Raw genomic sequence first — 12347 nt, forward strand, 5'->3', positions numbered from 1 at the left:
CGAAGAGGTCACGGGGAGACGGCCACCTATAGCATTGGGCGGGGCAGAGCCCTGAGGGCCGCTGGCCAATTGGCGCGCTCGTCTGAATGGCGTTTGGCGCGGAGCAGTGACGGCTGGGATAATAGCGAGGCAGCAGTGCCGCTCTCAGAGGGTCCGGGTTCAGAGGGGCCATGATTCGGAGGGTTTTGCCGCACGGCTTGGGCCGGGGCCTCTTGACCCGGAGGCCAGGCACGCGCAGAGGAGGCTTTTCTCTGGGTAAAGTTGAGGACGACAGAGGGCATTGTGGTTCTGGGTTGTCCCCAACCTCCGACTGTGTGTCCTTCAGGACCCGAAACCATGGCCCACACTGGCAGGACAGTGGGTCGGCTTGGGGAAGGGGGTAAGCTTGCCTACCAGAGCTTGTAGGGGCTGTGCAGGTGTATGGCTCCCAAGGCGGCCGTTCTCAGGTGGCAGGTCTCACATCATTCTACATTTAAGCTTACAGTCAGACTGATTGATAATCGGTGGCACAGATGTGCATTAAGTCCTGCCCGTGTTCAGGATACTGTACTTAGTGCTGTTGCGGTAAAGGAGTGAAGAGAAGACTGGATTCAGTGAATGTCCTGGAAGATGGCTAGAGTGTACCTACAGAGGGGAAATTTCAATAGACAGTAGGCCAGTTCAAGACTGGATAGAGGCCGGGAGCGGTTCCTGTAATCCTAGCACTTTGGGAGGTCGAGGCGGGTGGATCACCTGAGCTCAAGAGTTCCAGACCAGCCTGACCAACATAGTGAAACACCGTCTCTACTAAAAATACAAAAATTACCTAGGTGTGGTGGTGGGCTCCTGTAATCCCAGCTACTCGGGAGGCTGAGGCAGGAGAATCGCTTGAACCCGGAAGGCGAAGGTTGCAATGGGCCGAGATCATGCTATTGCACCCCAGCCTGGGCGACTTAGCGAAACTCCCGTCTCAAAAAAAAAAAAAAAAAAAAAGATTGGATAGAACTCAACTTAATGCTTTGCACTGCTAGCTAGTATAACGGTAGAAGTACATGGAGCAGGTGGGAACTGAGATCAGCCTTGAAGGATGTTTACTGGCTTAAGAAAGGTGTGTGTTCCAGTCTCTAAATAACTGAGTGCAGATTAGGAGAAAAATATTGTTCTTATGCAAGGAACTAGCAAAAGCCATCTAGGTAGACGGTGTGAGTAGTAGCATGAAATGTAGTGTGGACAGGTAAGCTAAGGCCAGACCAAAGAAAGATTCCAGTGCTGCTGAGAAGAGTTTGAGTGAGGTATGAAATGGCAAAAGGATTCATTTATTTAAGATACTTACTGAGCACTTAGAATATGCGGGGTGTTGCGATAGGCTGGAGATTCAGTGGTGAAGGTAAACACAGCCTCCTCCCTCATGGATTTTAGAGTATGTAACAATACAAACTGCAGTTGTGTCCAAAAGATCATGTAGAGTTTGACCTGGTCTGGGGGTCAGGAAAGGCTTTCCCAAGCAAGGAATTAACTAGGCAAGGAAGTGGACACAGTTTAAAAGCAGAGAGCACATGTAGGTTCCCTGTGGTGGGAGGAAATAAGGTGCCATCAAGCAACTAAAGGGCCTGGAGTGTAGGGGAGGATAAAATGAACAGAAGCCAGATTGTGCAGTATCTTACAGGCTCTGTTTAAGGCTTTGGACTTTGGTTCTTAGAGTAATGGAAACTCATTGGAGGGTTTTAAGCAAGAGGGTTTGTGATTAAATTTGTGTTTTGAAAAGATATTTCTAGCTATATTGTAAAAATGTTCGCAGCTGGGGGTGGGGTGGAAGCGGGGAATCAGTGGGAACGGTTAGGATGCTTTTGCATTTGTCCAGTTGAGAGATGATAGTGGCTTGGCCTAGGATGATGGTGGCAGGGGAAGAAAGGGGACAGATTGAGGAGTTACTTGGAAGCCAGAGCCCTCAGGACTTGATTATAGATAGGATATAAATGTAGGTTTGGTGGTGGTGATGGATATCCAGGATAAGCATGGCACCGCTTAGAGGTGCCATGCTTCAGAGGGTGCCGTGACTTGGGGTGTGCCAGGGCCTCTTGGTCCAGAGGCCTGGAAGACCCAAGTGGGGATGACAGTGCAGTTGAATATGTGAGTTGGGATCAGGAGAGGTATATGCAGGAGGTAATGTAGAAAATTAATTTTAGGAAATTGAATCTTGCAGTGCTTGGCACAATGCATGAAAAGGGAGACTGATGGCATGTGGACTATTCAGAAAACTGTGGCAACACTGTTGGGTGCAAGGTGATCTTATGAGATGGGCTGACAGTGGGGACTGCCAACTCATGTGTCTGTTTAGCTCACCTTTTCCTCTGCCCATCCTCCAACCCTCCAACCATGTGGGAAGGAAATGTTTGGCCCTCTGACCCTAACTACATCCCACAGACTGGGATGGAAAGGTGTCTGAGATTAAGAAGAAGATCAAGTCGATCCTGCCTGGAAGGTCCTGTGATCTACTGCAAGACACCAGCCACCTGCCCCCCGAGCACTCGGATGTGGTGATCGTGGGAGGTGGGGTGCTTGGCTTGTCTGTGGCCTATTGGCTGAAGAAGCTGGAGAGTGGACGAAATGCTATTCGAGTGCTAGTGGTGGAACGGGACCACACGGTGAGGTCTGGGGTAGGGCAGAGTCATGAGTGGGGCAAGAAAGATGACTCACATTTTATTAAGGACTCTAGCGACAAGGGAAGGAGAGGAGGGGAAGACCTCAATCTCGGGGGATCCAACGGGCAGAGATTGTTCTTTGGGCCTTGTTGAGAAATTTTCCTAGGATCTTCCTCAGTCGAACCAGGAAGCTTGGCAATAAGGTTTGTTCTTTTGAAAGCAGATATCACAATATTGGATTTTTTGAGATCTCATAGCGCTGGTCATGTGAGCCTGCATTCAAGCTATAACTAAGTGTCTCAACTTTCTCTTTTTTTTTTTTTTTTTTTTTTGAGTCAGAGTCTTGCTGTGTCACCCAGGCTAGAGTGCAATGGCACGATCTCAGCTCACTGCAACCTCCACCTCCCAGGTTCAAGTGATTCTCCCCCCTCAGCCCCCTGAGTAGCTGAGATTATAGGGACGCACCCTGATGCCCAGCTATTTTTTGTATTTTTAGTAGGGATGAGGTTTCACCATGTTGCCTAGGCTGGTCTCGAACTCCAGACCTCAAGTGATCCGCCCACCTTGGCTTCTCAAAGTGCTGGAATTACAGGCGTGAGCCACCATTGCCAGCCCTCAACTTGCTTCTTTTGGGTCCCATTACTTCTGAGGTTTTTGCATTTTATTGTATTTATTTATTTCGAGACAGGGTCTCGCTCTGTTGCCCAGGCTGGAGTACAATACAACCTCCACCTCCCAGGCTCAAGTGATCCTCCCACCTTAGCCTCCAAAGTAGCTGGGATCACAGGCATGCACCACCACACCTGGCTAATTTCTGTATTCTTTGTAGAAATGCGGTTTTGCCACGTTGCCCAGGCTGATCTCAGATTCCTGAGCTCAAGCAATCAGCCCACCTCGGCCTCCCAAAGTGCTGGGATTACAGGCGTGAGCCACCCACCGGCTGATTTTTACAGTTTAGATGTTCCTGTTTGCATTGCCAGCTAGCCACGAGTCTTGCTACTTTACTTCAATCATAACCTTTCATTTTCCAAATGGTAGATCAAATGTTAATCGCCTGCCCTTGCACTTTCAGGCCATTACCATTTTTTACCACTGTGTCAGCTCTTTCCAGATGACTGACCCTCTCTGCTCTGCACATCCTCTACTAATGATTTTAAACACCGTTGCCTTCAAGTTGACTTACACGTGGATCTGAGATTATAGACTTGCAAATAGGACTCCCCTTCAACTTTAGGTGTATAGCTCGAAGCTTTCATTGCAGTACTCTAGTCACATGTGATAGGGTACTGGTCTATCTCAACTTTTCTTGTCTTTCCACAGTATTCACAGGCCTCCACTGGGCTCTCAGTAGGTGGGATTTGTCAGCAGTTCTCATTGCCTGAGAACATCCAGCTCTCCCTCTTTTCAGCCAGCTTTCTACGGAACATCAATGTAGGTGCAATGATATCTGGGATGTTGGGGTGGTTACCCCTCCTTTAGCCCAGAGTGGGGAGCAGCCCAGCTAGCAAGGTAGCCAGAGAGCAAGAATGGGTCAGCCAACTAGGAGAGGGGGGCCAGGTGGTGGTGCCTCAAGGTCTGGGGCACTGAGCCTGGGGAGCTGTGGGGGAAGAAGGCAGGAAAACTCTTCCTGGCATCCTTAAGTCAGTCTCTTTCAGGAGCTTCTCTCTGCACACAGGAGTACCTGGCCGTAGTCGATGCCCCTCCCCTGGACCTCCAGTTCAACCCCTCAGGCTACCTCTTGCTGGCTTCAGAAAAGGATGCTGCAGCCATGGAGAGCAAAGTGAAAGTGCAGAGGTGGGTGCCCGGCACAGCCTCTCAGCTGCTTGGCAGCCAAAGGTGTTGGGTGACTCCTGCACCAGGTTAGGAAGTGAGAAAGTGGAGTTGGTAAGACAGATCCCTGCAGTCTAGGACCTCAGTGTGTCAGGAAGGAAATACACAGACCTGCGGTGCCCTGTGGTAGTGCTGTACCACGGATATGGACAAAACACTGCAAGGTGCTTCCTAATTTGTCAGATCATGAAAACCACCTGGAACACATCCGAGACCTAATAAACCAGAATGTCTAGGGAAGGAGCCCACAAATCTGGGTTTTTAACAAGAACCTTACGTCAGGAGTTAGCAAACTTTTTCTGTAAAGGGCCAGATAGTATATATTTTAGGTTTTGCTGGCCGTACAGTCTCTATTCCAACCACTCTGCTATCAGCATGAAAGCAGCCATAGACAAAAGTGCAAATGAAGGAGTGTGGCTCATTTATGAAAACAGGCAGCAGGTCGGATTTGGCAACCCCTGCTCTAAGTGATTCTCACGGTCAGGTGAGGGTGGGCATCTTTGTGATGCAATATGGCCAGAGGCTTTATTTTTATGTTTACTTAACAAACACCCAAGTCTCACAGTGACATCAATTAATATCCTAAATGCTGTACAGATATTAACTCATTTAATCATCAGAACATCCCCATTTTACACATGAGAAACTGAGGCATAGGCACTAGTAAGTGGTGGCGGTGGGATTTTATTTGAAGCCAGCAGTCTGGCTTGTGAGTGTTCTGTTGGTGCGTCCGCTGTGCTGCCTTTGAGGGACAGTGTCCCAGAGGAGATACCTGTGCCCAGGAACAGGGTTGTACAAGGAGTGGAGAGGAGGTGGATCCAGGCAGGAGTGGAGGGAACAAGGTTACCACCTTGTTGTGAAAGTTCATTGAATAGGCTGGGTGCAGTGTCTCATGCCTGTAATCCCAGCATTTGGGGAGGCCACGGCAGATGGAACACCTGAGGTCAGGAGTTCGAGACGAGCCTGGCCAACATGGTGAAACCTCGTCTCTACTAAAAATACAAAAATTAGCTGGGTGTGGTGACGTGTGCCTGTAATCCCAGCTACTCCAGAGGCTGAAGCAGGAGAATCGCTTGAACCCAGGAGGAGGAAGTTGCAGTGAGCCGAGATCGCGCCATTGCACTCCAGCCTGGGTGACAGAGCCAGACTCATTGAAAAAAGAAAAAAAAGTCATGGAATAGACCGGGATAGCAGGGAGCTCTGTGTGCTGAAGGGAGACAAGGGAGTAGGGAAGGAAAGGCAGTCAAGGCTGAAGAGCCTGACTAGGAGGCTTGGTCTTCAGCCATTCAGCAATGAGGAAAAATAGGGGCATTTGGGGCAGAGAAGTGACATGACTGAGCTGGACCCCCCACATGTGGAGTTGGGGTCCATACTTCATCCCTCTGCACACTCCCCTCTCTGACACACATACACCGACCCACACGTTTATCTCAGGCAGGAGGGAGCCAAAGTTTCTCTGATGTCTCCTGATCAGCTTCGGAACAAGTTTCCCTGGATAAACACAGAGGGAGTGGCTTTGGCGTCTTATGGTGAGGCTTGCTTGCAGAAGGGACAGCTTTTTTCCTGAAGATAGAGACTAAGGGGTGCTACACGTTGGGAGTCTCAGTATCCCACAGCCAAGCTGAAGGAGGAACACTTCCCTCCTGTGTCACAGGAACTGCCCTGGGCCATGCTAGTTCTCTGTCCTTCAGCTGGCTTTGTCTCTGTGGTTCGGTTGGTCAAGATGACCTTCCCTGGCTTACAAGCCCTAGAGAGGGGTTGGGGGGCACAGGAAATACAATCCAAGAGCAGAAGTCCTCATCCCTCTTTGTGAGTTATCTTTTTCTTATCGCAGGGATGGAGAACGAAGGTTGGTTTGACCCCTGGTGTCTGCTCCAGGGGCTTCGGCGAAAGGTCCAGTCCTTGGGAGTCCTTTTCTGCCAGGGGGAGGTGACACGTGAGTCTGAGCTTGTTTCCTCTAGCAACCGGGGCATAGGCATAGACTAGGTCTTATCTTCTCACTCACAAGCTAAACAAGGGCTGGAGGGGGAGAGGGGTCTCCCCGAGAGCAGGTCCTAGGCATCTTGACCCGGGCCCCTCACTGAGCTGCATTGTGACTTGTGATCTGCTTGATGATTACACCTCAGCACTGTCCTGTCAGAGTGTGGCCAAGCTCATGCCAGCTCCCTCATCTCTGTTTGCTTCAGTGTCTGTAGGAAAGCTCCCATCCTTCCAGCTTTCTTTCCTTAAGAAACCAGTGAAATCCCCATTTCATTCCTCTTCAGCGCCTCCACGGCCTAGTTTTCATTTTCTTCTCTGCAGGTTTTGTCTCTTCCTCTCAACACATGTTGACCACAGATGACAAAGCAGTGGTCTTGAAAAGGATCCATGAAGTCCATGTAAGTTTCTAGTCTGTGATGTCCTTTACCAAAATGGAGGGACAGGGAAGGTAGTGACTCTCCTTGTTTTGGTCTTCTTTGACCCACTTTCCAGTATGGGTAAACTAAGGCTCAGGAAGCAGTGCATCTGTCAGGGTGCCTGGTATGTGGTCTGGGCCTTCCCCCCCTCACCCTCTGGGGTCTGCAGGTGCAGATGGACCACAGCCTGGAGTACCAGCCTGTGGAATGCGCCATTGTCATCAACGCAGCCGGAGCCTGGTCTGCGCAAATTGCAGCGCTGGCTGGTATTGGAGAGGGGCCGCCTGGCACCTTGCAGGGCACCAAGCTACCTGTGGAGCCGAGGAAAAGGTAACTGCCCTCCGGGCAGCTGAGGAGGTTGGTGAGAGAAAGAAAGAAATGACATCAAAGTTGGATAGCGTGTGTGTGTGTGTGTGTGTGTGTGTGTGGTGTATGTGTATGGGGTTGGGGAGGGTGTGTGTGTGTATGGGGTTGGGGAGGGTGTGTGTGTGGGGACAGAGTTGGGGGAGTGTGTGGGGGAGGGTGTGTGGGGGGTGGGGGTGGACAGGGTTGGGGAGGGTGTGTGTGTGTGTGTATGGGGTTGGGGAGGGTGTGTGTGTCGGGACAGGGTTGGGGAGGGTGTGTGGGGGTGGGGGATGGACGGGGTTGGGGAGGGTGTGTGGGGGTCGGGGGTGGACAGGGTTGGGGAGGGTGTGTGGGGGGGGTGGGGGGTAGACAGGGTTGGGGAGGTTGTGTGGGTGTGCGGGGTAGACGGGGTTGGGGAGGGTGTGTGGGGGTGCAGGGTGGACGGGGTTGGGGAGGGTTGCCGGCCATGCTGTTTCTGCAGTTCGTAACCGCACTGGTTGTGGCAGGTATGTGTATGTATGGCACTGCCCCCAGGGACCAGGCCTAGAGACTCCGCTTGTTGCAGACACCAGTGGAGCCTATTTTCGCCGGGAAGGATTAGGTAGCAACTACCTAGGTGGTCGTAGCCCCACTGAGGTAAGCTGAGTGGGGTGGGACATGCCGGCAAGGAGACATAGAATAATTGTCACAAAACAATCAGGCTTTTGGCCAGGCACAGTAGTTCATGCCTGCAGCATTTTGGGAGGCCAAGGCAGGTGGATCACCTGAGGTCAGGAGTTTGAGACCAGCCTGACCAACATGGCGAAACCCTGTCTCTACTGAAAATACAAAACTTAGCTGGGCGTGGTGCTGAGCGCCTGTAATCCCAGCTACTTGGGAGTCTGAGGCAGGAGAATCACTTGAACCCGGGAGGCGGAGGTTGCAGTGAGCCAAGATCGCGCCATTGCACTCCAGCCTGGGCAACAAGAGCAAAACTCCGTCTCAAAAAAAAAAAGAAAGAAAAAGAATCAGGCTTTTTTGGGGGGCTGCGTGCTGTGTTAATTGATATTAGAGCCCCCTCCAGATTTGAACTGGGACCATTTCTCCCCATCCCCTACCTGCACAGGGATTGTTAAACACGTCTGGGTCTGTCCTTGTGTCCCAGGCAATGTAAACCTTGTCCCCACGTCTCACTCCAGCAGGAAGAACCGGACCCAGCGAACCTGGAAGTGGACCATGATTTCTTCCAGGACAAGGTGTGGCCCCATTTGGCCCTGAGGGTCCCAGCTTTTGAGACTCTGAAGGTAACTGGCAAGGGCTGATTTTCCTTTTTATTTTTGGACATTGGATGGGACAGATGACAGTGGAGCATGTGGGTCCCCTCGGACCTGTGACTGCCGTAGTCCCTCCATGTCACAACTGCTAAGGAATTTCTTGGACACATCCCATCCCATAGACCCCTCAGCAGCAGGTAGAGGGTACTTTGTGCTGACTCCTGACGAGGAGTGAGAATGGAGTGTGGCTACAGCCTTCCTGAGAACCCCAGTGTTTTGTGCACCCGCAGGTTCAGAGCGCCTGGGCCGGCTATTACGACTACAACACCTTTGACCAGAATGGCGTGGTGGGCCCCCACCCGCTAGTTGTCAACATGTACTTTGCTACTGGCTTCAGTGGTCACGGGCTCCAGCAGGCCCCTGGCGTTGGGCGAGCTGTAGCAGAGATGATACTGAAGGGCAGGTTCCAGACCATCGACCTGAGCCCCTTCCTCTTTACCCGCTTTTACTTGGGAGAGAAGATCCAGGAGAACATCATCATCTGAGCATGTGTGCTCTGCACTGGCTCCACTGGCTTGCATCCTGGCTGTGTTCACAGCCTTCTTTGCTGCTTCCGTCTTCCCAGCACTGTGCCAGGCCTTCTCCCCCTCCCCAGTGTCCTCTCCTCTCAGGCAGGCCATTGCACCCACATGGCTGGGCAGGCACAGGCACTGAGGCCCAGGCCAATAGCGAGTGATGAGCGGGATCCTAGGACTGATCTGTAGCCCATACTGATGTCACCCACCAGGGCAATCCATCTGGAGGCCTGAGCATCCTGGCCAAGGACTGGCTCCATCCTGGCACTGACCAGGAAAGACTGCCTCTGACCCTCTTAGCAGACAGAGCCCAGGCATGGGGGCACTCTGGGGCAGCCTGGCTCAGGTTTATTGATTTTCGTCTGTTTACCCTATCCATTAATCAATACATGTAATAACTCCTTCCCTCCAGTCTTCTGTCTCTTCTTTTCATTGTGCAGCAGGAGCTTTTGAAGCACCCCATTAGCCTTATACCAGGACAGGGAGTTTTTTTTAAAAAAACAAAACAAAACACGAGCACAAACCCACCTTTCATTAGTTAAATCCTTGAGTGGTGCAGTATCACACAGATTCTGTGTCCGTAGTCTTAGCAGGAAGATTGGGAATTTGGCATAAACCATGCCACTGTTTCCATGAACCCAAGTTACTTTTTCCCAGATTACTCTGGTTTTGTTTGGTGTGCCACCAGGAGTCGCTGTGTGGTTCTTTGCTTTGTATACATGAGCACATCTCTTGCCCAAATAGAATTCAGTTTCATCCCAGGCATAAATGCTCAAATTTTAAGAAGAGCTGTGTGCCCCCTTTGGTTCTGGAAACCCCACTTACAGCCAGCAAAAAATGGCCTTGGACCACAGCCTTCCTGTTCCCAGCAAGCCCCCACAGGCTCCAAGATGGCGGACAGAGTCCTTAGATCCTAGGTGGTAGGCATCTTGCTTGTAAGCAAGTGCCTCCCATTCCTGAGTTCCTGCAGGGAGTTTGGTTGTAAAGAAGAGGGATGGGTTTGTCCATCTGTTCTACCAACATTTATTCAGCCCAGCCGTTGGCCAGGGTCAGGGTCACATGTTGAGATACACCAGCAAGCAAAACATAGTCATGTCTTTGCTGGAACTTTCATAGCCCTGCCCCTCCTAGCCCCTCACCCCTAGATCAGATACAGTGTGACCCCCACAGTGCTGGCATAAGCACACAACACAGACACCTCACCCAGGGTGGGAGTAGGAGGGTGGCAGAGGGGTTTCTCCATGAAGCTCCTCGAGGGAAGTTGACCTCTGAGCTGAACCTAAAGGATGGGCATTTAGTGAAGTGAATGCAAGGTGGCCAAGGAAGGATCCAGGCTGAGGGCAAACCATATGTAAAGGCCCAGAGACAAGAATTAATACAATTCAGGGATTTGTCCTAGTCTACTTGGGCAGTTATCACAACATATCCTAGACTGGGTAATTTATAAATAATAGAAATGTATTGCTTACAGTTCTAGACGCTGGGAAGTCCAAGATCAAGGCACCAGCAGATTCAATGTCTAGTAAAGGCCTGCTTTCTACTTCAAAGATGTTGCTTTCTCACTGCATCCTCACGTGGCAGAAGGGGTAAGGCAACTTCTTTTCAACCTCTTCCAAGAGTACTCGTCCCTTTCATGAGGGTAGAGTCCACATGACTTAATCACGTCCCCAAAGCCCCACCTCTTAACACTATCACAATGGGTATCAGGTTCCAACATAGGACTTTAGGGCGGACACCAACATTCAGACCATAGCAGGATTCAGTGTGACTGTTTCTGCCTGGGTCGTGGAGTGCAAGAAGAGGAACTAGAGCCACTGAGGGGTTTTAATCGGGAGCAACACGATCCGATTTTCCTTGTAGAATAATCACCCGGGTGACCTTGTGGAGAGCAGATGAGGATGTCAAGGCAGGCAGCAGCAAGGAGGCCAGATGGAGGCTGTGGTTGCAGTCTGTGTGGCAGGGACAGGGAGTGCCTGAACTATCATGGCAAGAATCAGATGGATCCCAGGGTGATGCCAGCAACAAGAAGTGGGTTAAGTCGGATGGCCAGGTTTCTGGATGGAGGTTCTACCCCTCCCAGAGATGAGGAGCACCAGGGAGAAGCGGAGTGAAGGACAGAGTGAGTGGTGCAGTCTGGGATGTGAACGAGGGTACCTGTAGGGCATCCCTCAAATAGGGGGTTGGGCTGATTGGCATGGTCCTTCGGGGACGATCTGGGCTATAGATAGTGATGTGGACATCATGGAACAGGATGGCATCACCCCAGAGGGTAGAGTAGGGGGCCAAGGAGGGAAGCTGGAGGGACCCCACCATTTAAGGGACAAACCAGAGAAGGGGACACTGAAGAGGTGCCCACAGAGACAGGAGAAAAGCCAGGAGAATGTGGTGTCGTGAAGCTAAGGAGGAAGTGATCATGGTGCCTGCTGGATTCAGTCCCAAGTAGGTCAGTGGTGGCCTCACGAAGAGCGGTTTCAGTGGAATCTAAGGTGTGGACACTTGCAGAGAAGGAGAAGTGAATGGGAATAGAAACAGCTGGTAAACTGCCCACTCTGCCTTGAAAGTGGCCTTTGGGATTGGGCGCGGTAGCTCACAGTTGTAATCCCAGGACTTTGAGAGGCCGAGGTGGGAAGATCGCGTGAGCCTACGAGTTCGAGACCAGCCTGGGCAACGTGGCAAAATCCTGTCTCTACAAAAAAAATACAAAAATTAGCCGAGCGTGGTGGCATGCACCTGTAGTCCCAGCAATTAATGCGTGGGAGGCTGAGGCAGGAGGATCACTTGAGCCTTGGAGGTTGAGGCTGCAGTGAGCTGTGAGGCACCACTGCACCCAGCCTGGGTAACAGAGTAAGACCCTGTCTCAAAAACAACAACAACAACAGGCCGGGCGCGGTGGCTCACGCCTATAATCCCAGCACTTTGGGAGGCCGAGGCGGGTGGATCACGAGGTCAGGAGATCGAGACCATCCTGGCTAACATGGTGAAACCCCGTCTCTACTAAAAATACAAAAAAATTAGCCGGGCGTGGTGGCGGGCGCCTTTAGTCCCAGCTACTCGGGAGGCTGAGGCAGGAGAATGGTGTGAACATTCTCCGGGAGGCGGAGGTTGCAGTGAGCTGACATAGCGCCACTGCACTCCAGCCTGGGCGACAGAGCGAGACTCCGTCTCAAAAAAAAAAAAAAAAAAAAAAAAAAAACAACAACAACAGAAAAAGTGGCCTTTGTGGAGAAGGATGAAAGGGAGGGAAGAAATGATGGAGGTGGGCCTTACTAATGGCAGGGGAGGAGATGTGCTTCCAGTAAGGTAACAGCAGAAGCCCCTGGGGTTGGG

At 51.3% G+C, this 12347-nt stretch overlaps 1 protein-coding gene across 13 annotated transcripts; it reads left to right on the forward strand.

Moving 5' to 3' along the window:
* The first annotated feature begins 12 nt into the window (after positions 1–12).
* Positions 13–9431, forward strand: FOXRED1 (FAD dependent oxidoreductase domain containing 1). Of its 13 annotated transcripts, none has more exons than XM_055273682.2 (11): positions 13–255; positions 2404–2624; positions 3942–4052; positions 4297–4415; positions 5886–5980; positions 6286–6387; positions 6753–6829; positions 7017–7177; positions 7699–7828; positions 8371–8475; positions 8736–9431. In XM_055273682.2, exons 1-11 carry the CDS (start codon positions 171–173, stop codon positions 8988–8990), a joined length of 1461 nt encoding a protein of 486 aa, XP_055129657.1. In that variant the 5' UTR covers positions 13–170; the 3' UTR covers positions 8991–9431. The 13 variants fall into 13 exon arrangements, with proteins under 13 accessions (XP_055129657.1, XP_063491708.1, XP_063491709.1 ...); XM_063635638.1 differs by having other exon boundaries at positions 51–255; positions 8742–9431; XM_063635639.1 differs by having other exon boundaries at positions 82–255; positions 8371–8427.
* The last annotated feature ends 2916 nt before the right edge of the window (positions 9432–12347 follow it).

Source organism: Symphalangus syndactylus, chromosome 3 (assembly GCF_028878055.3).
Source record: "Symphalangus syndactylus isolate Jambi chromosome 3, NHGRI_mSymSyn1-v2.1_pri, whole genome shotgun sequence".
Taxonomy (NCBI): Eukaryota; Metazoa; Chordata; class Mammalia; order Primates; family Hylobatidae; genus Symphalangus; species Symphalangus syndactylus.